The following is a 27,060-nucleotide window of genomic DNA, read 5'->3' on the forward strand; positions in this document are numbered from 1 at the left end:
TATGGTTAGCAGTTTCATAATTTAATGGAAAAAGCATTGTAAAAAGGGGACGTCTGAAAAAGACAGTCCATTTTTGAAAAAATTGTATATATATATATATTTGTATAAAGCAAAACAAGAAAACAAAACAAATTAGGTTAAGAAGTAATACTTTAAAGAGTTAGCCACTGAACACACTGAAAAACTAGCAAATACACTTTGGAGAAACATACTTGAGAGCTATAAAGCCAAAGGCTCCTTCATGTATCTATTAAAATCATGTAAAAATAATAAAAAACCCACTATTGCCTGGGAAGATATTTTAGTCATCACCCTTACATTTGCAAAACTCTGCAATCCTGTTGAAGCACCATTTACCACCCTTTGTATTTTGTTCATGCCACTTAGCATAAAACATGATTGTATTTCTTCCTTCTGGCCCAAGGAATTGTTCCCAAGTTCCTCCACATACTCACATGACCAATAAAAAAAGTGTTAACAATAAATATATTTTAAAAAAGAGAACTAAAACTCTGATAAAAAGGAGTGAACATTTTCAGCACCATTCTGAATGGCTCACAACTTAACAAGGCCAAGCATTTCTCAAAAAAAGAAAAACATAGAAGCTTTCTTTCAAAGCTGCTGCATATTAACATCAATGGAAATGTTTTAAAAATAAATCACTTTTGAAAAAAAGATAAAATTACACAAGCATATAAAAAGTAAGCAAAGCAAACTTTAAGAATGCAGGAAAAAGGATGCCGAACAGTCAGGTTCATTTTGTTTCCGTTCTCTTATCAAGAACCTGCCCTTCCCAACAAAATGCTTCATGGCCTTCAAAGAAAAGCTCTTGTTTCTCCCTGCTAGACCTAAATATTTTAGTTTCATATGGCAGCATTTCAAACAACTGCAATGATTCCATTTTTGCACACTGAAACCAATTTATGCCATTTCAAAATCAAAGGTGGGCAGCTGTGAAGAGCATTTTCTTGAAAATCAGATTAAATGGCACAGTAGCATGAATGTTTCCTACTTCTGATTACCACGGCTGTCTACTTAACTCGGTAGCCAACGAACAACTTTGCACACACAGATTTTAATGTTTTGGCTCAGGAACCGGACAGAGTATTTGCTAGCTGGGGAACATAAAAGTGTGCATGAATGAAGTGGATCATGTAAAAAAAGCTTTCTGGATTGACAAGAGAGAATCTGGCATCACCGGTGATTGCCTGAATATGTCAAGGGATTCTTAAGTACTTCTAGTATTAAACACTATCCACATATCAGCCATATCAGCACTGTCATGGCCAAGTAAAATATTTTACAAGTGCAACCAACAACAAGCTATATATATATATATATATATATATATATTTATATATATATATATTTATGTACACAAGGATTACAAAACAATTTAAAAAAATACTAGAAGTTAAAGAGTTATTTACAGAATACGTCAAGTTGCTATAGCAAAGGGAAGCAAACTTCAGCAAGAGCAAACTCTGAAGGGGAAAACCTAGAGGTCAGTGTGTTTGGCAGCATTGACTGTAGTGTCTGTAAATCTTCAGCAAGTCAGGAGAAAGTATTACCTACACACTGATCCTAGCCTATGCTCTTACTTGGGAGTAAGTCCTACTCAATGGGTCTTCCTTTCAAGTAAATATCTAGGATTGTGTGCTTCGTTTGGAAACTCACTGAGAACATGATTTCTAACTAGTAGTCATGTATCCCCCCCAAATATCTAAGCACCTGACCCAACTTTACTACAAGTGGCCGACAAGTTTCCCTTAAAAATTAACTGCTTAAGTTTCCCCATAAACTCAGATTGTATTGCAGCGGCAAACAAAAACTGCCAGATATTTCCCCAAACTGTCACAGAATGATGGAAGGGCTTCTTGAATACCTGTGCACCAGGACAAAGCCCATGCCAACCAGGGAAGCAGACAAAAAAAGACTCTCTTCAGAAATATAATGCAAGTAACCCTTATGGCACACTGACCTCGTAAATCCCAATCAACAATTTCTCTAAATAGCAAGCTGTTTCCCTGTTAGGTGATAACACCTTTTGCTCATGAACCACCGCTGCATGATTTAACCTGTAGATCCTGTGGTGTATTCCAGTACTTATTGATACTGAGGGATTAAGCTATTCTTGTAGTCACAAGAATAGGGTTTCTAATCATCTTTGTACTGAACTGTGAGAAATCAAATTTCTTTTGTTTCTACTGTGACAATCCCTACTGAAATCTTTACTTGGACTCTCTCTCTCTGAGCTGCTTCTCCTCAATTTGACCTGTCCTTTATTCTCATCGCTTTCAGCTTCAGAGTCACTGAGTTCTAAATCAGGACAATATCCATCATTGTCCTGGTAAGGAGCACTGCCCATTGGGTATTCAAGCGTCTGCTTGCCCCACGAACGCTCTCTCGTTGAAAGCCGCCTTGTAGGCTTGTCACAGCATCTGAGGTCTTCTGTGGTCCTCACCAAACTGTTGGTTGCTTCTTTAAAGGACCTGCTGAAGTGTTCTATTGTGGACTTTCTGAAGCTGCTCTGGCTAGCCAAATGTGCCGAGAGTACAGACTGCTGCTCATATGTTGTTTGGCTGGAGCTGTCTCGTTGAGAGACGTCGCCAATCCTGCTCATTAAGCCATTAGATTTTGCTAGTTTAGAGTTCTGCTGTATTTTCCCATTCCCAATAGAAGACTGTCCATGCAACGCAGCTTGAAGTGCTAAAGGTTTCCCAGACGACGGTCCGCGATGGAAGTCCGAGGAATGGGCCATGCCGGACTCTTTTGCTTCATTCCTGGACTTGACAAGCCCTCCAAGTAAACCATTATTTCTATTTTCATGTTGAAACCTTGAGTAGGATTTCATAGTTGAAACAAATGGTTCCTTGGGATACGGAATGCCCTTCTTGCAGTAAATCGTGGTGTTATTGTCAGGAGAAAGCGGCTTGTTACCAGGCTTCATGTTGTTTTTGCAGTCTCCTAGTGCTGATTTTGGCATCTTTAGCTTTAAGGTGATTCTAGGAGGCGGATAAAATAGTGTGTTTTCTACTGTGCTGGTCAGAGAATGGCCTAAAAAGAAGGATAGAAGAGAGATGGGAAGAAAAATCATGTATTGAAAAGAGACAAATCTCATCATAAAATTACACAACAAATTTATTATTGAATATATATATTTTAGCAAGCTGCTTTGTTATACTTTTGTAATATATGAACTTTATATGTCTTTTCTTTGTTTCCCTAAAGTTTATTCAATGAAGATTTAAAGTATTTTAATTTGTTAATAGATATTCTTAACATGAGCACATTAAATAGCTATATTTCTCAGAGGCCAAGGAATACAAGATTATGTCATATTAACAGGAAAGCACTAGTTGGTAGTATATGCTTATTCTAATGACTGCAATCTATAACAAAGCTTTTAGAGACTGCTTCTAGTGCAAACTATACACTTGTATATAATCTAAGCATTGGGTTGGATCCAGTGCAGTGTTTCTATAGGGCCAAGGACTTCGACCAGTGCTATGCAAATTTCTTGCCTCCTGGAAATCCTGCTCCTGAAGGAGGGAGGCCTTCAAAACCAGGATTTTAGAGAGCATTTTTGGCCCACCAAAGAAAGAAGGAGCTGAGAAAGTAACTTCCTATAAGCAGGGGGCCCTACAGAAACCCACTGGCTTTGCACACACTACTAAAAAGGAAGAAATAAATTTAACATCTGTAAACCGCCCGTGGCGCCGCGGGCGCCACGGTCTAAATAAAGCAGTAAGGGGTCCTGGGGCGGGATGAGTCCGGGATGAGGAAGGGTCCAGATTGGACCCTTCCTCATGACAGACAATCGGAGGGACCAATCGGCAGGCGCAAAGCGCCTGCCGATTGGTCCCTCCGATTCCCAGCCCCAGGAACTGCGAGCCGCGCGCAGCGCGGCTCGCAGTTGCTCCCGGCCTGACGCGGCGAGAGGCGCGAAGCGCCTCTCGCCGTGTCAGGCCGTCGCCCGAGGGAGCCAGGGGTTCCCTGCCTGTCAGCTGCCGGGGGTTCCCTGCCTGCCGCCTTAAAAAGCTCTCCGAGACCCGGGGAAGCCGAGCCGCGCCTTCCCCGGGTCTCGGAGACCCTTTCAAAACTCTGCTGCCGCCTTAAAAAGCTCTCCGAGACCCGGGGAAGCCGAGCCGCGCCTTCCCCGGGTCTCGGAGAGCCTTTCAAAACTCTGCTGCCGCCTTAAAAAGCTCTCCGAGACCCGGGGAAGCCGAGCCGCGCCTTCCCCGGGTCTTGGAGACCCTTTCAAAACTCTGCTGCTGCCTTAAAAAGCTCTCCGAGACCCGGGGAAGCCGAGCCGCGCCTTCCCCGGGTCTCGGAGACCCTTTCAAAACTCTGCTGCTGCCTTAAAAAGCTCTCCGAGACCCGGGGAAGCCGAGCCGCGCCTTCCCCGGGTCTCGGAGAGCCTTTCAAAACTCTGCTGCCGCCTTAAAAAGCTCTCCGAGACCCGGGGAAGCCGAGCCGCGCCTTCCCCTGGTCTCGGAGAGCATTTTAAAACTGTGCTGCCGCCTTAAAAAGCTCTCCGAGACCCGGGGAAGCCGAGCCGCGCCTTCCCCGGGTCTCGGAGAGCATTTTAAAACTGTGCTGCCGCCTTAAAAAGCTCTCTGAGACCCGGGGAAGCCGAGCCGCGCCTTCCCCGGGTCTCGGAGAGCCTTTCAAAACTCTGCTGCCGCCTTAAAAAGCTCTCCGAGACCCGGGGAAGCCGAGCCGCGCCTTCCCCGGGTCTCGGAGAGCATTTCAAAACTCTGCTGCCGCCTTAAAAAGCTCTCCGAGACCCGGGGAAGCCGAGCCGCGCCTTCCCCGGGTCTCGGAGAGCATTTTAAAATTGTGCTGCTGCCTTAAAAAGCTCTCCGAGACTCGGGGAAGGTGTGGATCGGCTTCCCCGGGGCTCGGAGACCTTCTTTAAACTGTGCTGCCACTTTAAAAACCTCTCCGAGCCCTGGGGAGGGCGTGGATCGGCTTCCCCGGGGCTCGGAGACCTTCTTTAAACTGTGCTGCCACTTTAAAAACCTCTCCGAGCCCTGGGGAGGGCGTGGATCGGCTTCCCCGGGGCTCGGAGACCTTCTTCAAACGGCTCTCTGCAAGGCGGCGTGACTCCAGGACTCCAGCAACTTCTGATGAGGCATTTGACCAGATTGCCCACCAAGTAGCAGGGAGCTGTTGTCTGTTCCTTATTTGTTCTGCAATCACCTCTTTAGCATTGGCTGCTTTCCCAGCTGCACGCAAACACAGTGGATGCCAGAAAGAACAAGGTAAGAAGAGAATTGGGACAGATGAAGATTTCTACTTATTAGGAGATTTCAATGTTTCAAAAACAGGCACAGTTTCATTATGTCATATCCCCCCCCCCTTTAGTTAATTTTACAAGGCATATTCTCAGAAATTTTCAAGTCATACTCTTACATATAAAGTAAAATTCAGCCTTCATACGTAACAACCCCATAACAACCAGACTCAAACGTCAGGCCGCCGCCGCCGAAAGCCCAGGACTCCAGCAAGGACTGCAGGTAGTCCCCCCCCCCCCATACCCACTCTCACTCCTGGGGGCTGCTAGCGCCCATTGCATTTCAGACTGCAATGGGCTATATTTCTAGTTCTTAAAATAAAGGGCTTAAAAATGTTCTGTGACATCCCACAACATAACCAAAAAACAAAAATGTTAGCAATTACTATGTCTCTTAAGGGCTGATTACCTGCAGCAATTTCTTGATTAATAAGCTGAACTTGCAAATTGAAAACCTGCTCATGTGCCTTGCTGTGAGATAATTTTAACTTTTCTCTTCTGCTCACCATGTAGCAAAGATTCCGTACCTATTGGAGGAGAAAGAAAAATGAAAAATTCCTGCACGCTTAAAGCCTGCTTAGGATTATGTGCAACTATAAACCACAGGATTGTTTCAAGCCTATATACTTAAAATTATTTCAGCCCACAAACTAGAAGTGATCCTAAATACAAAGGTGTGATCCTAAATACAAATATAGCTCCTATCAAAAATGAAGAATGCGTGTTATAATGAGAAGTCTCCTTCCATGTTCAGGGATCAAAGGTGCAGGGAAATCAAATACTGCTAAGAGGCAAATATCACTTATTTCATGCCTTATATTATGCATTTCAATCTGCATAGTTCGTCACCTTCTAGAGATTTCCTTTCCCTTTGTTTCTAGTTCCATCTCTGCCACCTACCTTCAAAGCATTCTTCCAAGCACTTGCAAAATTCTAAATGAACAGATTATATGGGCTTAAACTCTGTGCTAGTGACTATTTTATAGGTATAGATCAGTTCCAGATTTAGTTGGCAGATTTCTAAAGCTGCAATTGCTCAATTAGGGCAAAACAACTGGACAAATCTCACCAGACCCTGCACTATTCCTTCTCCCACAGACCGAGATTAGGACCTTGCTGCTGTGTCTCCATGCCCAAGTATGTCAAGGAGCCATTTCATGGATGACTGTAGTACTAGAAAATTCAATGCCTTACCAGTGGTATTCTAGACATGAGAAAAAACCATTGGTGACATCTGAAGAACACAGTACAAAAAATGCCCTGAAGACCAACAGGCGAGACAATCGACTCTCTGCAACATAGCTTCAGCACATGCAGGTAGCATAACAAGCATGTGCAAACCTCATCTGCCCACCACAGCATCTTCCCAAATGGAGTTTGTGATTAGATATGCTGCTGAAATGCTACCACCACCAGAATGAATCTTCAATTCCTTACAATATTGGTGGCACTTGGTACAACATCTATACCTCTCCTTCCTGCTAACTATCTACTACTTAGCTTCTTTGCAGTTTTCTTACCTTTCCCACTATCATTATCATTATTATTATTATTATTATTTATTTCCCGCCACTCCCTTGGTAGGCTTGTGGCGGGTAACAGTTGTCTTAAAAACCCCAATTAAAACCCCATTAAAAGACATTAAAAATCATAACATAACATGGCGGCAGCCAATCACAATCTACTCCCGCCTACCAAGGTGATAGAGAATGGGGGGAGATGATGTATACTTCAGACCCCCCAGGGGGGCAACGCTCTACCTCGCAGACCCCAGCCTCAACCATAAACCTGGCGGAAGAGCTCCATTTTACAGGCCCTGCGGAAAGCTGACAAATCCTGCAGGGCCCGTAGCTCACCCGGGAGCTCATTCCACCAGGTGGGAGCCAGGACCGAAAAAGCCCTGGCTCTGGTTGAGGCTAGGCGTGCTTCTCTAGGACTGGGAACGACCAATAGATTTCCCCCCGCAGAGCATAGCGCCCTACGGGGGACATAGGGTCCTCAAGTATGTGGGTCCCAACTCGTGTAAAGCCTTAAAGGTTAATACCAGAACCTTGAACCGGATCCGGGCAGCTTTTGGCAACCAGTGCAGCTGCCTCAGCACAGGCTGGATGTGGGGCCTCCGAGATGTGCCTGTGAGGACCCTAGCAGCTGCATTTTGCACTAGCTGAAGTTTCCGGATCAAGGACAAGGGTAGGCCCACGTAGAGGATATATATACTCTTTTTCCTTCTAAATTCCTAAACCATGTGATTTGTTCCCCCTGTATTTTTTTTATTTTGGAATATTATAAGAGCATAAGAACAGTTTAGCATGCAGACTTTACCCTTTCTAGATCCTGTCTCAAGTGCATGAACATCCTCATTCGAGTATGAATACTATCTTCTTTTGGCTGAACCAAGCCGTTTTCTTCATCCTCCTTGGGAGGAAATAATGGTTTATTAAAGTTACTTTTCCGTTTTAATTTCCAATAATTATAGATCAAGTCCACAGTGAATTTTGGAAGGCCTAGTTCCGCTGCGACATCTTCTATTCTCACTAGTGAGTAGAACTCCTCCTCCAGCTCTCGAAGTTTCTGAGCACGCAGGCTGGTTTTCTCGCTCTCAGTTTGCTTCTGGTCCACTGTGCTCTTGGGGTGGTCACCTGACTCAGGCAACAAGCTTTGCTTGGTTTTGCTATGCTTTAGACAGTAGGACTTGAACTTGACCTCATCACCATCATCCAGGATGGTCTTCATCTCTAGACTATGCTCAAAGGCACATGTGACGTGAAAGGCAGTGATGCAGCTCTTCACAGAGCACTGAGAAAGGAAGGAAGCAACAAAAACATAAATGTTTCACAGAACTTTTCATTATTAAATGCACAGAACATATTTTATGGGGAACATTCAAAAGAAGTTGCATAGGTTTAAAGGTTGAAAATCCAAATGGTGAGAAGAAGAAGAGTTGGTTCTTTTCCCTACCCAAAGGAGGCTCAAAGCGGCTTACAGTTGCCTTCCCATTCCTCTCCCCACAACAGACACCCTGTGGGGTGGGTGAGGCTGAGAGAGCCCTGATATCACTACTCGGTCAGAACAGTTTTATCAGTGCCGTGGCGAGCCCAAGGTCACTCAGCTGGTTGCATGTGGGGGAGCGCAGAATCGAACCTGGCATGTCAGATTAGAAGTCCGCACTCCTAACCACTACACCAAACTGGCTTTCTGGTAACTGTTGGGGAAAAGCTATTCTATTTCAGAAGATATGGTCTTTAAATTATCCAGTTTGGTGTAATGGTTAGGAGTGCGGACTTCTAATTTGGCATACCGGGTTTGATTCTGCACTCCCCACATGCAACCAACTGGGCGCCCTTGGGCTCCTCCTGGCACTGATAAAGCTGTTCTGACCAAGCAGTGATATCAGGGCTGTCTCAGCCTCACCCACCTCACAGGGTGTCTGTTGTGGGGAGAAGAAAGGGATGGCAACTAAGCCGCTTTGAGACACCTTCGGGTAGAGAAAAGCGGCATATAAGAACCAACCCTTCTTCTTATTCTTCTTCAAATGTTCTAAATATTGCAGCTACTGAAAATAAGAAGGTGCTGCCAGTAGCAAAGAATTAAACATTAAACATAAATCATTCAAATGAAGATACTTCCCATATGTAGCCCAGGACTACCAAGCAAGTTACTCCAACAAAGCTGTTGGTTCACTATCAGTTGTAATTGTGAGTTCCTGCATTGTGCAGGGGGTTGGACTAGATGACCCTGGAGTTCCCTTCCAACTCTATGATTCTGTTCTATCAACCAACCTTTACACTATCTGCTAGCAGTAGAACAAGTAAAGGGCTTTTAGCTCCATAGCAGATGCACAGGTTTATAATATTACCACTTTTGAATACCTAGCATTTATGTAAAGCTTTGGAGTATTCAAAATGTTTCATATGCATTATTTCATGAAATCCTTACAACAATCCTGTAAAGTCAGTCACTATCATTATTTCACATGGGAGATGAAATTGTTGCCTGCTAAAACCCACCTAATGAATGCACGGTTGAAAAGAGCCTGAAACTTCTTTGTGATAGAAAGGGCTGTCCTGACATTGTCTGCTAATAGTCTACACCAAATAGTGGGGAAACCAAAACCCTAGGAAGGAAGCAAAAAAACCCCCTAAATTCTGTGAAATGCAAATTAGAGCATAGCTCTTGCATTTGCTTTCTGCTACAAAAACATAAGCTTCTCTGTCAGGCACTGCCACCTTGAACTATCTGTCCTAATCTCCTCTCAGCACAGTGAGGGAAGAGCAGCTGTACAGATTCAAAGCCCACAGAACAACCAAGATCTGGCAAATTACTCTGCAGTTAAGACAGCCTCACTTCCTCTTTCCATACCCTGCCACCCCAGAAAGTCATACATGCTGATTCAAGTCACACAGGCGGATTGTAGTACAGAACCAGTTTGTCAAAGTTATGAGGAGGGGGTAATCGAGAAAATTCTTAGGCAGTACCACCAATGGCTCCACTATGAGGGAAACATAGTCTTCCATGGCCATATGACCATGGCTATATGCCCCTCCCCTCCAAAAAATCCATTCACATACGTATTTCCCTCAATCAACTTATATGAGTCTTGCTCACTTCCAATGCACAATTCTCCTTGCAAAATAAATGACTAAGAACAACCCAAGTAAAAAGAAATACTACCATTAACTATTGTTGACTCTCTTCTCTAATTTTGGAATGTTGTGTTTATATGTTTTAATTGTTTTGGCAATGAAATGGTTAATGTTTTGGTGTTCACTGCTTTGTGGATCTTATTTGGGTAGAATAGCTGCACCCTTTAAACTGCCTTTAAAGCTGTCTTATAGGCAATCAGACCCATGGTCCATCAAAGTCAGTACTGTCTACTCAGACCAGCAATGGATCGCCAGGGTCTCAGGCTGAGGTCTTTCATATCAGTTCTTACCTGATCCTTTTACCTGGAGATGCTGGGGATTAAATCTGGAACCCTCTGCGTGCCAAGCAGATGCTTTCCCAGTGAGACACAACCCCTCAAATTAGCTCTTGTCATGCGTGTATACTAGTGCTAAGAAGTCTGACTGCTGACACCTGAAACCTTCCATGAAGAATACAGTTGTTTTCAATGATAGCTGCTACTGCTGAAAACTTACTAGCAAATTACTACTGGAAGTGCAGAACCTATCACCACCAACTTCAACTCAGTACATTATAAGACTAATACTGTCACAGCATGAAGTTTGCCTTTTCTACTCTATGGCCTTAAAGATCACAATATAGAGCTGGTACGTACCTGAATACAAGCACCAGTTTTCAGTTTGCATAAACTGCAGACTAAAGCCCATCTACTTGGTGGAATGTGAGATACTTTTGTAATTGGTTCCATCCTTTCTGGGCAAGCAATGCTCACCTGAAAGCAAAATATGATACAAATTATTAGTACTGATACCACCAGAAAGAGTTGCTGAACCCTCTGAGCTGTATCTCATAAAGTTGGCAAGCAGATATCAGGCTGAAAATTTGGTTCATTTACTGTAAATATCCCTTTTGGGTGGTTCTAAGGTGGGCATTTGTTACATCACAAATGCCTCTTTGCTAGTTACTTATATGCAGGTTAAGACAAGAAGAAATGCTCAACATACACACATGCCCACAAAGGTGTAAAGGTTCTTTGCTCCATTCAAAGGAAATATCTGTTCACTTGTTAACTGTCGTGTATACTACAAAAGAACTGCATGCGGCAATAATTACCCCTTTAACTGATTATATGGACCGTGATAGTCATTTGCTTGTCCTCTTGTGAGTCATTCTGTTTTCTAGGATCTAGTCTGGAGAGCACGTAGAACAATCTGAACTCTGCATGAACAACCAGAGATCTGGTTTTTTCCTTCCAAGTGAATTAATTTTAATGAATATTTGGAATGGAAATCCAGCCAAGTAGCTTCATAGCCAAATTTCATAGCCACTAACATAGTGTCTACTGTAGGTAAATATGTTAAAACATAGGAAAGCCTATGTAATTCAAAGTTAGCCATACCTCTGGAATCCAGAGAGCACAACTGACATGAGCCCATTTGGTGCCCGTTCTGGTAGCTTTCATGGCCCCACCTCTCTTTGGACACAAAAGACACTGAGGGTGTATTCCAAGGACACAAGTACGGCACAGCCAGCTCCCTTCGGGGACTTTTAGAATTCCATAACATGCCTGATAACAAAAACAAAAGCAGTGTTTCATCAGTTTGTAAGCCAGACATTTCAATACTGATCACAGTATATTTCTAAACTAAAATGCATTTTTAGATTGGCTATGAGCAGAAAATGGAGGATAGTAGAACCATGTGCTCTGTGGAAGAAGGGCAGTAACCTGATGGATGGACCTCTGGGTAAAGAAGCCAAAAGCATGCTCTCAGATTGTGCTCTCTCTCCTCCAGTTCATTTCCTCAATTTAGATGAAGCATATATTTTTATTATATTTATACCCTGTCCATCCCCCCTGTTCTCTATTGTGTCTTCACAACAACCTGGTGAGATAGGCTAGGCTGAGAATATGTGACAGGACTAAGGTCACCCATCACGTTGGGACTTCAAACCTCCCAGAGATCCTAGTCCTACACTCTAACTCAGCCTTTCTCAACTTTTTTTACCATTGAGAAACCGCTGAAACATTCTTAAGGCTTTAAGAAACCCCAGAAATGGCAGAATATGGTTGGGAAGCATAGCTGTGTACCCGTCCACCTGGGGCCCCTTCCCTTTGTCACCCCCTCCAGGCCCATCACTGGCCATTTTGGGAGGGGAGGGCCGGTCAACTCAACATGAACATATATGGTGATATTTAGAACAATATTAAAAATTAATAACTCCAACCCATTCAGGAAACCCAGGGCCGTCAAAAAACCCCAGAGTTTCATGAAACCCTGGTTGAGAAAGCCTGCTCTAACTTCTAGTAAGAACAAACGGTATAAGAAAGTGATAGGAAGTTGTTAGTTCCCTGTTTACATATTGGTAGAGTTAGGAAAGTTGTTGATCTGTTTATTTTGTGACATCTGATACTAGTACAGGCTGACTATGACTCAGAAAAGTACTCTTCTGGTTTTACAGACACGCTCAAAAGAAGAAAAATATTTCTGAAATATTCCAGATGAATCCAGCAGAGTTCACTCTTGCCTAGGTTGACAAATTAAGATTCACTCCCCAATATCTTCATTCCACTCCACCATTCACTTACCAGTACCGGTCTGTCATTTACCAGAACCATTTACTAAATTTAAAAACCTCATTCCTCTCTACTCCATTTTCTCCTTTTATACAAAATTCAAACAAATAACAGCCATTTTCTTTACTCTGTATTTTTTAAAAATCTCCTTTGACATGGATATATACGTTTATTATGGTCAGCGACCGGTACAAAACACACAACACACACTTACAATACAATATAAGATGGATTAAAAATTCAGAATACTTCATAAAACCAATAGATCTATCCTAACCCTTGTACATATTCAGCCAGGCACTTCTACATTGAATTGCTAATCTTGCATATTTGGCATTTATCAAAAAGGAGTTACTTTAATTTGACTTATAGAATCATAGAGTCGGAAGGGACCTCATGGGTCCAACCCCCTGAAGTAGCCCTTAAGTCAGTCAAGATGGAATACAGCAGTTCCTGACACAACTGGCTGTAAACACAACAATCAAAAATCACATATTCGGTATTGACATGTCTTAATTAGCATTTAAACATCTTCATTACTGAGAAAAAATAGTTAGGTTACTGGGATCAATAGCAAAATACTTTAATAGTTCCAATATAGTCCAGTTTAAATGTATTTATGTTCCTGCTTATTTGTTTAAAAATGAAGCAACATGCTTATTGTATCACATTTTAAGGAAAAGGGCCCTAATAGACAGTTTCACCAGGCGAGCTGGCATTAGTTTAGATTTCTTAAAATAAAAATATTATCTACCTTTACCAAAGCAAGTTTGAACATTCTTGAACAATTAGGGGTGTGGAAAGAAAACTCAGTATTTTTCGAGTTTAGGTATATTGAACCCAAAACCTTAATATTCCCAGGTCCTAATACTGGTATGGTATTTGGATTTGGTAAATATTTGTGAATGCCAATGTTTTGGCTCTACTATAGCATATCAGGATCATTATAGTCAACGGTCCCCTGTAGGCTATAATGGAGTATTGATCAGGGAGTATCTAGGCCTCGGGAGTAGGGTTTGAGGTAGATACGCAAACTTACAGTATTGCAGCTGGAACCTCACTTCAAACTGCCCCTCCCTAAGTTTGAAAAAGATTGGACCAAGAGGTCCAGTGCTATGGGCCCCCTTCCATTTTTCCAATGGAGGGAAAAAAGTATTTATATTTTAAAGAGTATGCAATGATTTAAAAATTTTAATGCCTCTTGCAAGCCGCAGCAGCAGTGGGAGTAAAATTCAAAGGCTTCTAAAAGGCCCATAGTCCCTTCACGTGCCTTACTCAAGCCAAGAATTTACTCCAAAGGCATTTAAAGGGGCTTGGAGCCCTTTAAAGGCACTTCAACTACGGCTATCCAGTTGACTAAAAACAGAATATTTTGGGGATTTTTCAGGCTCAGCTTAATTCATATTCCAAAAATACCAATAAGGTATTTTTTGGCTATTTTTTTTCTTGCTAGGATTAGCCCAATGCACACCTCTACAAACAGTTCATGATGGAAACAGCGGCTATATAGCCTCTCCACTTCAAAATAAAATAGATTTATAGTCTTTCCTGCCTTTTAGGTATGTTTTCCAAACTTCTACATCTTGTATTTTAATGGGCAAAGTAACACTGGAGAAAACATTTTAGCGCAAGCTGAAATTGAATTTTAGGATTAACACAACCCAGAGGGGAAAATCTTTAACCTTCATTTCAGATGAATGAAGTGGCACCTTTAAGATCTACAATTTTATTTACAATTTTCTGTGCATGCTCACTTCGTTAGGTATCTGTTCTGGGTATCTGATGAAGTGTTCATGTACATGAAAGCATATACCTTGAATAAAACTTGGTTGGTCTTAAAGATGCCATTGGACTCAAACTTTGTTCTGCTGCTTCAGATTAACATGGCTACCCACCTGAATCCATCTTCATTTCAGATGTCAAACTTCTTTTTTAATACATTTTCATAGAAGATACATTTTTAAAGCTCTGTTAACACTAACCTGATGCACACATATGTTGCATTTGTCACAAAACACCATGTCATTCCCATCTTCGCTATCAGGAGATCGGCACACATCGCAGATTACATCTTCATCATATTCTATACCCAGTCCTTCCTCTGTCTCAATAGCATGGTTCATGTTCTCATGGCAATGACGTTCAAGGACTTCCACCATTTTCTCCATTGTGTTCTCATCAAGCTGCCCACACCCTGCAAGAGAATTAACAATAAAATGGAATTAATTAAATTTTATTCGTGTTTCAAAAAACTCAAGCTCAACCCTGTTACCCCAATGCAAATTTTAAAAGGCAAGCACCCGCCCCCCACTGTAGACTAAAGCAGAGGGAAGAACAATTCATTATGATGAAAGGTGGAAGAACCTTATCCCCCTTATCCTGCACTAAAACCCAGATCTTTATCAAGGAGTGGATCTCATGGTTTTTACATTCACCCATTCCATAAAACCCCCACACATCATGCAGTTTGTTAAAACAACATTTATGCAAAGAAGATGATAGTATTGTTTCAGTTTGATTCTAGTCTATGGCACAGAGCTTTGATTTAATGAAGACTACACCTTAACATGACTAATGGCCACATCACCTTCAATCAATTTTCTCAGTGAATGCCACACACAATCATCTTCCCATTTAGATTAGCAACTTAAGTCTATAAATGTAAAATCGAAAAGGACCTGCCACATCAAGACAATAATAATATCTTGTTAGGCTCTTTGGGGATAAAGACCGATTTCTACAGCTTACTAAAGTGTCATAATTATACAATGTTCCCTCCTGTATTACTCTCCCTTATGAAGTGGCAAGGGGCAGGTCTGGTAAACAGCCAGTTTGGTTAGGCCATTAAGGATATTAGCCGATTCAATTAAGCTCAAACAGAAGTGCATACCACCCCTAACTGACTGATATTGCTCTTCTGATTCCCAAGTCCCAGGACAAAATTAAGCAAAATTCATTTGGTAAACAATTAAGCAGCAAATCTGTTTCAATGTCTACTGCTAAACTAGAGGCTTTCTTAATTTAAAAATGTATATCCTTTTTTAAAATTTATATCCATCATTTGAAGCATGAAAATACACCTCAAAAGTTCAGTCTTCAAAAAGCCAGTTCCAGTTTCAAAAGCAATTGCTCTTGAAGCCAGCAGAAGGTTTTTGAAGACTGGATTTCTGTACACAGTTCATTATAAACACCACCTACATTCAGTTAAGGCTCTTTTTCTCACAATCATTCAAGTAAAGTCAACAAGACACTCAGCCATTTTTAATGCAATTCTCAGCATTCTCACCCATTTCAGCAAGCTCTTCATTTACTTCCTGAAGCCAGAAAATATCCATGTCATCCAAGTCATAACGGCACATTGATTCTGCCAGTTCCAGAATGTTGATATAACCAGGCTCCGAGGGCTCTTGACTTGAACAACGGATGTATTTCCTGGGCCGTGTGTACAGTACTTCTTTCATCTTTTCTGCTACAACCCTAAATAAGATTACTATTAAAGTCAGCTGCCAGCTGGAAAAGTACATAATCTATGCCCCCAATTTATACCAGTCATCTGGGTAACGTTGAGTTGCAAACTCTAGCAACATTGGCAAGATGTACTTAGTTTACACCTGTATGGCAGGATTAAAGCACAATGAAAGCTGGCATGGTGCAGTGATGAAGCTGTCAGTCCTGGACCTGGGAGATCCAGGTGTGAATCCTTACTTGGCTGAGTTATGAAAGCCTGGGATGAAAGGTAGGCTAACATCCTTTAAACAACTATATGATTATATAGAAAAAAATTGTTGGAGAAGTTCAGGGGGTTGTGGCTGTTTTTTTCTATCAAACACAGCCTATAATGGGAGAAGATACTATTTCCCTTTGACTTCCTTCACTTACTCTTGCCTGCTTGAAGATACTTGCTATATGCTTTGGCACACCATGGTTTATCTATAGGTACCAATATTTCTGCTTTAAGAATTGAGTAAGTAGTTGGCTAGTTGTTGTTTTTTGTGCAAATGACTAGCAGTGAGCTATATATAATGCTTTAGAATATTTTCTTGAATTTCTTCAATAAAGTGTTTTTTGCTTTAGGGTGTGTGTTACTGGGAACTGGCCTGAACCAAACCCAGAATAAGCTTGGTTACATTACCTTACCAAGACAGGGTCAGCCTTGACAACAGTTGTCAGAGGGAGAGAGGACAATAGCAGGGGACCTTGCAAGTATGCTTAGAATTTCTGCACTGCATTTTAATTAGTTTTTATTAGATTCTATGTCTATAACTTCTTTAGGATTACATTTCAGGCTAGAGAGTAGGATTATGTACACTCATTCTATAGCAAGTCCTATTAAAAAAACACACATAAAATTGTGATGTTATATTGTGATAGAAACTTACAAATTAAGTTTCTGTGCAGTCCAATCCATATATTAATAAAGATTACCTTAGAGAAGGTTGTGGAATGGTATCCGGACTGGCTGGGACCTGAACACCCTTTTCCCATTCTTGTTTCCATGTGTCAGCAAAGAGGTAATACTCATCTGGATTAATGTGATGAGAATCTGGAAGTTTCATGGCACTAATGAGGTCTTTTCTAAACACCTGTAGAAGGAAAAGACAGACAGAAATGATAGGTTTCTCTGATAGGTTTAAACAAAACAAAATATTTGAAGCCTTAATAATTTTGCTGCTGCTTCTTTAATAATAAAGTGCAACAGTGCACTGCAGACTGATGTTTATTCATTAGACTATGCTAAACAGCTACCAGAACTACACTGATCAAGCCATTCTGGATGCTAAACAGCTACCAGAACTGATCAGACCACATCTGGAGAACTGTGTGCAGTTCTGAAGGCCTCACTTCAAAATGGATGTGGACCAAATTGAGAGGGTGAAGAGAATGATGATGATGATCTAGAGTCTGGGAATCAAGATCTATGCAAAAAGTTTGAGAGACTTGGGAATGTTCAGCCTGGAGAAGAGAGGGGACACGATTATTGTACTTAAGTTTCTGAAAGGTTGTCACTTGGAGAGTAGGAACTGGTTCCTGTTGGCAGCAGGGGATAGGACCTGCAGTAATGAGTACAAATTACATGTAAAATGGTATTGGCTAGATATCGGGGAAAGATTCACAGTCAGAGTAGTTCAGCAGTGGAATCAGCTGCCCAACAAAGTAGTGAGTGCCACTCCCCACACTGGCAGTCGAAGCAGCAACTGGACAGATATTGACCCTGGATGCTTTAGGCTGATCCTGCATTGAGCAGGGGGTTCGGTGGCCCATTTGCCCCCTTACAACTCTATGATTTTTGGTTCCACCAAGCTGAAAGGCTGGTACTTGACTTAAAAAAAAATCAGAGAGAATGAGCCTCAGAAATTGTTAAAGGACTACTAAAACTGTATCATATCAGCAGACCAACAGAATTTCTGCTGTTTTCCTCACTGTGCAAAGAAAGAAAAGCATGAACTACTCCTTACGCAGTTATTTCATCTCCCCTATCTTTGGGATACAGAAACATAACAGAAGGTTGTCTCAGTTTCTGGGGTTGGAAAGTTTCAGAGTTCAGCTAACTGCAGTTCAGCCATTTCTTCTATGTAAATTACCAGGGAAGGCAGAAGAAAACACACAAATGAAATTACTGTTCTCCGTCTCACTGCAATCTCAGAGATGGAGAGCAAGATTCAAGATGGCAATCTATTAAAAATAGAGTTTGCTCTTGTGGCTGTTCTGGAGACTGGAAACATTCTTTCTTTAAATCTTGATAATCTGCAAGGTAGCAACTGAAGAGTTACTCGATTTATCATAAAGAAAGTTTTGCTTCTTTAATTGCTTTTCAACATTTCATAGAAGACAATGGACTGCCCTCATCAAAAGAAAAACTAATCCCAAAGGAGCCTGCCTTTGAACATCTTAAATGCAAATGTGACACCAACCCATCAATTTCTGTAGTACCGTCATCTGCGTTGGTACAAGCACGCTAATCGCATCAGGCACAGAGTAAGTGGACGTTAATTCCTGTGGTATTTAGTCAATAATCATTCATTTTCTAGACTTCCCATGTTTTTTTTTAAATTTTGCTCTTCCTGCAAGGGGCTCCTATGGTGTGATGGTGTAGCAATTAGAGCAGGGGTAGTCAAACTGCATTTGCTGGCAGGGGCTCATGGGAATTGTAGTCCATGGACATCTGGAGGGCCCCTGGATTAGAGTGTCAGACTAGGTTCCAAACTCAAAACTCCACTCTACCATGGAAGTTTGCTGGCTAACCTTGCACCAATCACACACTCTCAATCTAACCTTCCTTATGATAAAATGAAGGGACAGGTGTTTTATGCTACTTTGGGCCTGGTGGGATGAAAAGGGGAGGATAAATTAAATAAACAAAATATGGTCTTCCCTGATTTTATGATCAGTGAGCTTTGAAACAGAGTAAGGAATTGAACCTTGGTCACCTCAGTCCTTGTCAGCACTGTCACAACACACATGGGGAAATAAGAGAGAGCTACACAAATATATTTTTGGCAACTGCCCAAAGAAGAACCTCAGCATTAACTGGGTTTTCCAAAATAAAGCTTGCTGCTCTTAACCACTACACTACACTGCTCTCAAATTAAAGAGGCAGACAAATTACTTCAATCACTCAAGTAAGTGGCCTCAACAACTAAATTATATCCTAATTTTAACACAGTGTGTTGGATCCTGGATTTCTGTCAGCAACAAGTGCTAATGGCCACAGGTCTTGTCAATTTTTACCCTTCCCTCAGCAGCCATTTCTGATCCTGGGAAAGTTATCTGTCAAGGTTGTGGGCCCTGTGTGAAGCTATAATCATGTAGGTTGGGAGTCTGTAGGAGGAGGAAGAAAAGGACAAAAGTGCTCCTTGCTGCCCCAGAGAGCAGCTATGGTGGTAAGCCTCCTGCCAAAAGCCCTCATTGCCCACCACCACTCAGAACGGCAATTGCAGTCATGCGCACTGCCATTTTATTTTTGGAGAAGACCTAGAAGTGATGTAGGGTAGCTCTAGGAATCATCAGAATCCTAGAGTTACCCAGTGAATCCTACAGCTACCCTATATCACTTTGGGGAGAGAAAAGCAGCATATAAGAATCAATTCTTCTTATTATTATTATTGCATGACACAATCACAGGAATAAATAAATTAATGATTATTTTATTTTACTGCATCAGGTCCCCTGTCAATTTTAGATGTATAAGGCACATTGAATTTTTCTTATTTACTGTGTCATCTTTTATATATATGACAGCCAGTTTGGTGTAGTGGTTAGGAGTATGGATTTCTAATCTGGCATGCCAGGTTCGATTCTGCGCTCCCCCACATGCAGCCAGCTGGGTGACCTTGGGCTCGCCACAGCACTGATAAAACTGTTCTGACCGAGCAGGAATATCAGGGCTCTCTCAGCCTCACCCACCCCACAGGGTGTCTGTTGTGGGGAGAGGAAAGGGAAGGTGACTGTAAGCGCTTTGAGCCTCCTTCGGGTAGGGAAAAGCAGCATATAAGAACCAACTCTTCTTCTTCTTCTATACAGGATTCCATAATCCTGTATCTGAGAGCATATCAGTTACTAAATCATAACCTCTTTACCTGAATCACACAGAGTGTGTAGTGGATTACATGGGTTGCAGGAAACAGAGGGGCCACATATAACAAAGCACATATGTTTATATAGCAGGTTAGTGTGACCTGTAATGCCTTCTTGCTCTAGTCTGACACCTAGCATAGTTTGCCACAGCTGAGAGGTCCATTATACTTAATGGTTACATTTTTTTCAGTGTTTCAGACTTATGGACATAATAGACAGCTTTAACAATTCACTGTTCTTATGGGAAAACATCATGTAAACCCTGCCTGTCTAAAATCACACACTACAGGTCCTACTGGACTCACTAACTAGTCAGGATACCTAACTAGTCAGGATGCCTTCTCCTTCCAAACCTCAGCTCTCCTTTTTGTCTGCTGGTTACTGACTATTCAACTTTGGTGGCGGGGGGGGGGGGGTAGCCTCCCTTCAGCATTCCATTCAGTCTTGAACGACTCTCAACAATTGTACTGTGCTAAGAGAGAAACTAGTATGGACTCTTCTCCAATCTATCACACCTAGGTTTTCATTTCACCCAGTCCAAAAGGAGAGGGTGGGATTATAGGAATCCCCCCAGTATTCTCCCAAACTTCATACTGAAACCAGAGTAACAGTGAACTTTTCATGCTATACAGTTCAAGTAAGGATAATTGTCTCAAGAACCACTTCACTCACTCTAAAAGAAAATAGTTCATATTTTTGGTGCTCTACAAACTGTCCCAATTTTCCATTGGAGGGCCAAAAACAAAATGCCTTGGGGTAAAAATTTCTGTCCAAGCTCTTCCAGGCCTTCATATCTCTAAGTAGGAGAGATTACAGCAATTACTGATATGGAACTAACAAGTAATGCAAAAGATGTTATGGATAGTGACTGATAAATTGAGGTACCCCAAGGAATTCCTTGGAAAAGTTAAATTATGTTGAAATAAGTGGACAACCACATCCACAGCATATCATGCACAGTTCTGAAATGTGCTAAAATTAGTGTGTCAGCAGTTTTTGGAGTCTCTCCTTCATTTAAACAATAAAAAATTTAAAAATTATTCAAATAAATATAATTGCTAATGGTTTTTAATTTGAATACATTATTGAAATCACTTGATTTAAGTGTTTTCCTAATCAAATATCTGTTATAATTGGAACATAGAAATAACATGAGAGACTTTTAAAATCTGTTTACTTAATATATGTCAAAATAAAAATCCTAATTATGTTCTGTTTAAGTCATCAGATAATTATCCACTTCTAGTTTTTCTGGAAAACTGCTGGACAAATGCACAAACTACTTACCTCAGCGGGTTTCTTTTGCTCATTTGCTGGAGTTTTTGATTTACTCCTGTACTTGGAACAAGAAGAAAAAGAAGTGGAGGGACCTATATGCACAGCAACAAAAGACAAAGAATCAAAAGCTGGCTGAAACATACCCTAATCTTTTTCTATAGTTGCAAGGAACCAAGTGCTAGAATAATTTATCCACAGTGAAGCCTAAAGGTTAGCCTGTAGATGCAATCACATTCTGCTGTGGTCTGTTGCCAAATGTTTCAACTTCTAATTTGTTTATAGATCTAAGGTTTAAACAGCTGAAGAGAGCCAAAAGGCAGTACCTCCTTGCACATTAAATGACTTCTAGTGGCAGGAAAAGTTTACCACACAAACAAAAGCAAGGTTACTTGGGTGTCTTTGAAGGGTCCAAGTGCTGAGTTCCATAAAGCCTGCTGATTGACATGTGAGAGTCAAGAAATGGCATAGCTACCATATGGCTTATCTACCACATGAAAGGTTGTTGGGTGTTCTCGGTTCTGACTCATTCACTTCAAATTCTTGATTTTTTAAGTATACACATATACAACTCTGTAACTGTATTTTCCACATGCAACTTGGGAAAATACATGGATTCAAAGAAAGGAAGGAAATATTTCCATTGTGATACTGCTCATTATTGGATGTAAAAGAGGCAGGAACATAGAAAAACAGAACTGAGCTGTCAGGAAGCAATCTGGACAGATATACAAAATGTAAAAATATTGTGCTATATCACACACAAATTTTGCCTTTGCTTGACATACAACTGAAGTTTGTCATGTGACAGGATATTGAAATAGCACAGTTCTTTCTTTTGATAAGTGAGTTCTTGGTTTGGAAAGAAAACATGTTTTTAGATGCATAAATCACATACAATTGTATATCTCATCACCAAACTACTCCACATCCCTTCTTCTTGAAGGCAAAGTCATGTGGGGGTGGATTGATGTTGTTTAAGAAACATTTCTGCAGCACAATCTTCAGCAACTCAAGCCCTAACCAATAAAGGCCAGTCACACATTTTGCTGTAAATGTAGCACAAAGCATTCCAAAGCATCTGTCTGCCTTTTACATGTCTCTGTGTCTTCATGGCTACCTTTAGAAGCTGGTGAGAAAGAATCTTTTACACTCTCCCTAAATTTTCTGCAAGCACGAAGATACTACTCCAAGAGTAGCTCCCTTTTAAGTCAACAACATGGTTTTTTACTTTAGCAATAACAGAGGAGAGGGGAACTAATAAACTAAGTTGTTTTGATCATTCCCCCCCCCCTTGCTTTTTCTCATTCTTAGCCAGCTGATTAGCTGAAGAAGTGAGGCGATACTAGGAGACTACACTGCAACAATTCTTTCATTATCAAGAGCGTGGAGGGGGGGGGAGAGACACTGAAGGACAACTCTTCTGTTGTGGGTACCTATAGTGCTCATCAGGACAGATATTTGATGAAAACACACATTGGTACCTAATTCAGATGGTTTCACATACATAGACTACTTTAGCAGTCATGAAAATGTCAATTGGGCTGCAAAAGAGAGCTCTTTCTTCTGCTCTGATGCCTGGTTTTTATTGACATAGTGTTTTATTTAGTATTCACCTAATGTTACCTTCCACTCCCCCTAAAAAGAAGAAGAAAAGAAAAAGCTGCAAGCCACAACCATAACAGAGCACTAGGCCCTGGTCATTTGCAGGGATCTTTTCCAGTGATCATTGTAAATGGTGATCAGCAAAGAGTAAAACCCACCACACTTCCTGCAAAATAAACAGTAAATAAGCAAAATTGCACATCACAGAAGGACGAATGATGGTTTACTGTAAACAAAGATCACAAAAAATGTGTTTGAAAGACTCTCAACTTTGAATTCTATCAGCAGTTTTTTGAAGCTTTAACTTCCAAGAAAAATATTCTTAATACTATATTGAATAGTCACATTCTTCTTCTGTCACATTCTTCTTTTGTAGGTTTCTTAATTTGAGAAGATTTTTTTCCCCGTGGTGGTGGATTGTTTTTGAGAACTGAGGAAAGGAAATCAAACAAGAAGGGTTTTTTTTTTTTTTGTAAAACCATAAAAAGAGGTAAAACGGTTTGCCCTCAGACCAGAGAAGGAAACCACAAGCGGGGATGATAGATCAAAGGAAGACTAGATCATACCACTTACTTTCATTGTCTGAACTGTCACTGCTGCTTAGGTGCCTGTGGCGTTTCATCGTGACGCATCCTGGAGAGGAGACAAAAAAGAAAAGATTGGTGAAAGTCATCCACCAAGCCAAACACAAATATACACTGTGAATCCTGCTTCCCAACAGTGGGATATTCTCTCTCTCTCTCTCTCTCTCTCTCACACACACACACAGACTTTCTGATAACAGCTTTCAACCATGCATTGCCAGATGCCAAATTAAACAAACTGTAGCAAACAACCAGCCAAATAGAGCCACGGTCAAATTAAGGGCCTTCATATTAAACTGCTTTATTTTTAGTATAAAGTCACTTTAAAATTCAGAAGCAGATCGACCTGCCACAACATTAGCAAAGAGAAGGTTTAATGATATTAAAGAGAGGGAGGGGGTGGCAGAACATTCCATCTGCAACAGGAGCGTTGCTATGGCAGCAGTTGCAAAATGAAAAAAAAAGTTTCTCATTTCCACAACACTTTACATGTACAAAGTATTTCACACAATCTCAAACCATTTGTTCTCACAATTACTAGGATGACCTTTTGATGTTTTTATTTACTATATTTATAGTCCATCTTTGTCACTCAGACTTAAAGACAGATTTCACAGCATAAATTCAGGCAATCAATAGGACGAGACAACTAATTTTTAATGTACTTGTACTAGGATTTCAAAAATCTGAAACAAGCACAAAAAGTTAGACATGACACTGAATGCAGATACAATGAAGAAAGATGGTATTATGTTGGCAGAAAATACAACAGCTAACAGATAATACACTGTACCTAGCATCTTCGACACAGTCCCCTTTCCTTCCTTCAGGAAGAGTTCCTTCCTGAAACATTCAGATGCTTTGTAGCCCTACTTCCTGTATAGAAATGCCCTTTTCAACTGTTGTGTTTTATATAAAACACAAAATAATGATAAAAAAATAAAAAAACATATAGGTTGCAGAATAACATAAGTGTGAAAACGTTGCTAGCCTCTTCAAGCAAGCCATTCTATCTACAAGGCATAACAGAGAATGCACATTGCTGATCTTGCTCTGAACAAGTGAACAAAACTGCCATGGTGGAACACAGGAGAGGCGGCAGTCTTTCAGATATGAAGGTTCAAGATTGTGAAATATGTGTAATATACATGTGCAATACGCATAGTATACGTGGTCCACCTGGCTGCAGCCCCCTGTATCAATTGCAGTCTCCAAGCAGACTCTGAGAGCAGATCCACAAAGAGAGAATAAAAGTCCAGTCTTGATGTTACTGCAACATGAATCCAGGTGACCAGACTGAGCGAGTCAAGGTAGGGAATTTGTATTCCAGTGTGGAACAAATTGGAATTAAAAGAAAAGAAATTGCATCTGCATTACCTTGCTCTTCCAGTAGAAATGCTGGGTTCTGTATAACTCACAAGCTTTTAACCTAGAATACTGAACCCTATCAAAATTGGGAAGCTCCGTGTTCTCCCAACTTTGTAACCATCACTGCCAGGATTCAGTTTCAAATGGTTCACTTAGGGGTCCTGCTTGGCTGTGAGTTCATGACATAGCACTGTTATATTTAAAAATCCCACCACCACACAGGAATGACTAATCACTGGGGTCTTTACCGTACAATAACATGGCTGAAATCAGGGGTGACAAACAATGGTAAAGAACCTCGGACATTTCAGGAAATCTAAAATAACACTGACTTGTCCTAAATGTGTGCTTAAGTGTTAATATATGTAAAATAATTCAATTAAAATAGAATGCTGTTTTAATGATTTGATGTTTGCAACCTTAAACTGTAATCAGGTGGGAAGGCAGTACTGAAATGTTTTGAATAAAGCAAAAAATTAATTTCATTTCCAAGCAGGGATTTTAATCTATATTTCCCACAATCTTCATATTCAAGTTATAATATCTTCCACATCCAAATGTCTGATTTACAGGCAATTTTTTATCTAAGAATTCTTTGGGTTAAGAATTCCACTTGCCCCCAGTCACATTTAAATGCATTTAGCATATGCACTAACTCACTTCTGTGTAATAATAGCTGCAAACTACAATAACTACACTTGGCAAGAAAGCCTATGCCTGCCATTCATGCTGTAGCTGATGGTTTCCCACCATTATCTTTTCCTAGCACATTCTACCTCACAGATCTCACCAGACACTAGATCCATAGAATCCTTTCCACGGCAAAGTAGTGTGGGATGTTAGCAAAAAACAAAAAATGTTTCTTATGTTGTCAAAAACGATATTGAGCTAACAATGCTTATCTTCCATTACTGGTGAAAAGCACAGATTAATAAGGAGATGCTCGTAAGCTAGAAAGTAGCAGAAGTGGGTTCCTTATAAAAGGAAACAGAAGAGGTAATATTGCATTTTATAGGCATTCAGGACAGAAAGCAAACCAAGGAACAGAATCTGTGTTGTAATTACTCCTAGTTATCAATCAAACTAATTATGTATTAATAGACTGTTCTCACTTTTCATTGTCTTGCTTTAACATTAAAACTGTGTTTGAAAACAGCTGAAACAGCTGAAATCTTACTTTTAAATGAATTATATATTTATGTCAATTACTAGTTTCCAAGCCCATTTATAAAAATGGGCTTTGAAAGGGGAGAAGGGTAACGAAGACGGTCCGACCCAGTCACCCATCCCCTCTCCCAGAGCGCGGCCCCAAATCCGACCCTGGGCTCCTCCCTGGAAAGGCGAGACAAAATCCCAGGCGCACTCACTGGGTTCGCGACGGTCCCATCCCTTGATGGCGTGGGCGTGTTCCGGAGGTAGGCAGAAGCCCAGGGTGGGCTGCAGAGGCGGCGGCCACGCGGGCTTCCAGTGGGGCCAGGCATTTCGTCGGCGCCGCATCCAGCATCGGCTATCGGCCTTTGGGCTCCGTTGGCTGTCGGGGCACCAGTCCTGCGGGCAGAGAGCCCCCGCCAGCTGCGCAATGCTCGCCTCTCGGCCTTCCGCTTTCGGGGACTCTCAGCTTTTCGGGGATGGCCTTGCCAGCGGGCTGACGCATCGGGAGGCGCTTTGCGCCTCCCGGCTTGCCAAGCCGCCGGCAGGAAGCCCCCGCCAGCAGCGCGTCGGGGGCTCCCTTGCCAGCGGCCTGACACGTCAGGAGGCGCTTTGCGCCTCCTGACGTGTCAGGCCGCTGGCAAAGGAGCAACTGCGAGCCGCGCTGTGCGCAGCTCACAGTTGCTCTGGTGGGGAATTGGAGGGACCAATCGGCAGGCGCTTTGCGCCTGCCGATTGGTCCCTCCAATAGTATGTCTAGAAGAAGGGGCCAACTGGCACCCTTCCTCATCACGGACACATCCTGCCTCCCAAGGCCTTACCGCTTTATTTAGTACGTGGCGCCTGCGGTGCCATGGGCGGTGTACAGATGCCGTTTTTTTCTCCCCAGTGGGGGGCCCGGAGTGGCTTACAACGTTCTCTCCCTTTCCACTGTACCCTCACAGCATGCCTATGAGGTAGATTAGGCTGAGTGTGTGGCTGGCCCAAGGACACCCATCAAACTTTCA

At 41.6% G+C, this 27,060-nt stretch overlaps 1 protein-coding gene across 7 annotated transcripts in view; it reads right to left on the reverse strand.

The window, feature by feature from the left end:
• JADE3 (jade family PHD finger 3) overlaps positions 1-27,060 on the reverse strand; it is a 45,594-nt gene continuing 18,534 nt past the window's right edge. For 3 of the 7 annotated variants that reach the window (XM_077343388.1, XM_077343386.1, XM_077343387.1), the window contains exons 2-11: positions 23,526-23,585; positions 21,360-21,442; positions 16,923-17,080; positions 15,784-15,974; positions 14,480-14,691; positions 11,322-11,489; positions 10,578-10,694; positions 7,622-8,095; positions 5,709-5,826; positions 1-3,057 (exon numbers count right to left, since the gene is read on the reverse strand). In XM_077343388.1, coding sequence (XP_077199503.1) covers positions 2,162-3,057; positions 5,709-5,826; positions 7,622-8,095; positions 10,578-10,694; positions 11,322-11,489; positions 14,480-14,691; positions 15,784-15,974; positions 16,923-17,080; positions 21,360-21,442; positions 23,526-23,574 — 2,466 coding nt within the window. In that variant the 5' untranslated portion in view covers positions 23,575-23,585 and the 3' untranslated portion in view covers positions 1-2,161. Of the gene's footprint in view, positions 3,058-5,708; positions 5,827-7,621; positions 8,096-10,577; positions 10,695-11,321; positions 11,490-14,479; positions 14,692-15,783; positions 15,975-16,922; positions 17,081-20,744; positions 20,869-21,359; positions 21,443-23,525; positions 23,586-27,060 lie in introns of those variants that run through there. The other 4 variants (XM_077343384.1, XM_077343385.1, XM_077343383.1 and 1 more) reach the window with 3 other exon arrangements.

Source organism: Paroedura picta, chromosome 6 (assembly GCF_049243985.1).
Source record: "Paroedura picta isolate Pp20150507F chromosome 6, Ppicta_v3.0, whole genome shotgun sequence".
Classification (NCBI taxonomy): domain Eukaryota; kingdom Metazoa; phylum Chordata; class Lepidosauria; order Squamata; family Gekkonidae; genus Paroedura; species Paroedura picta.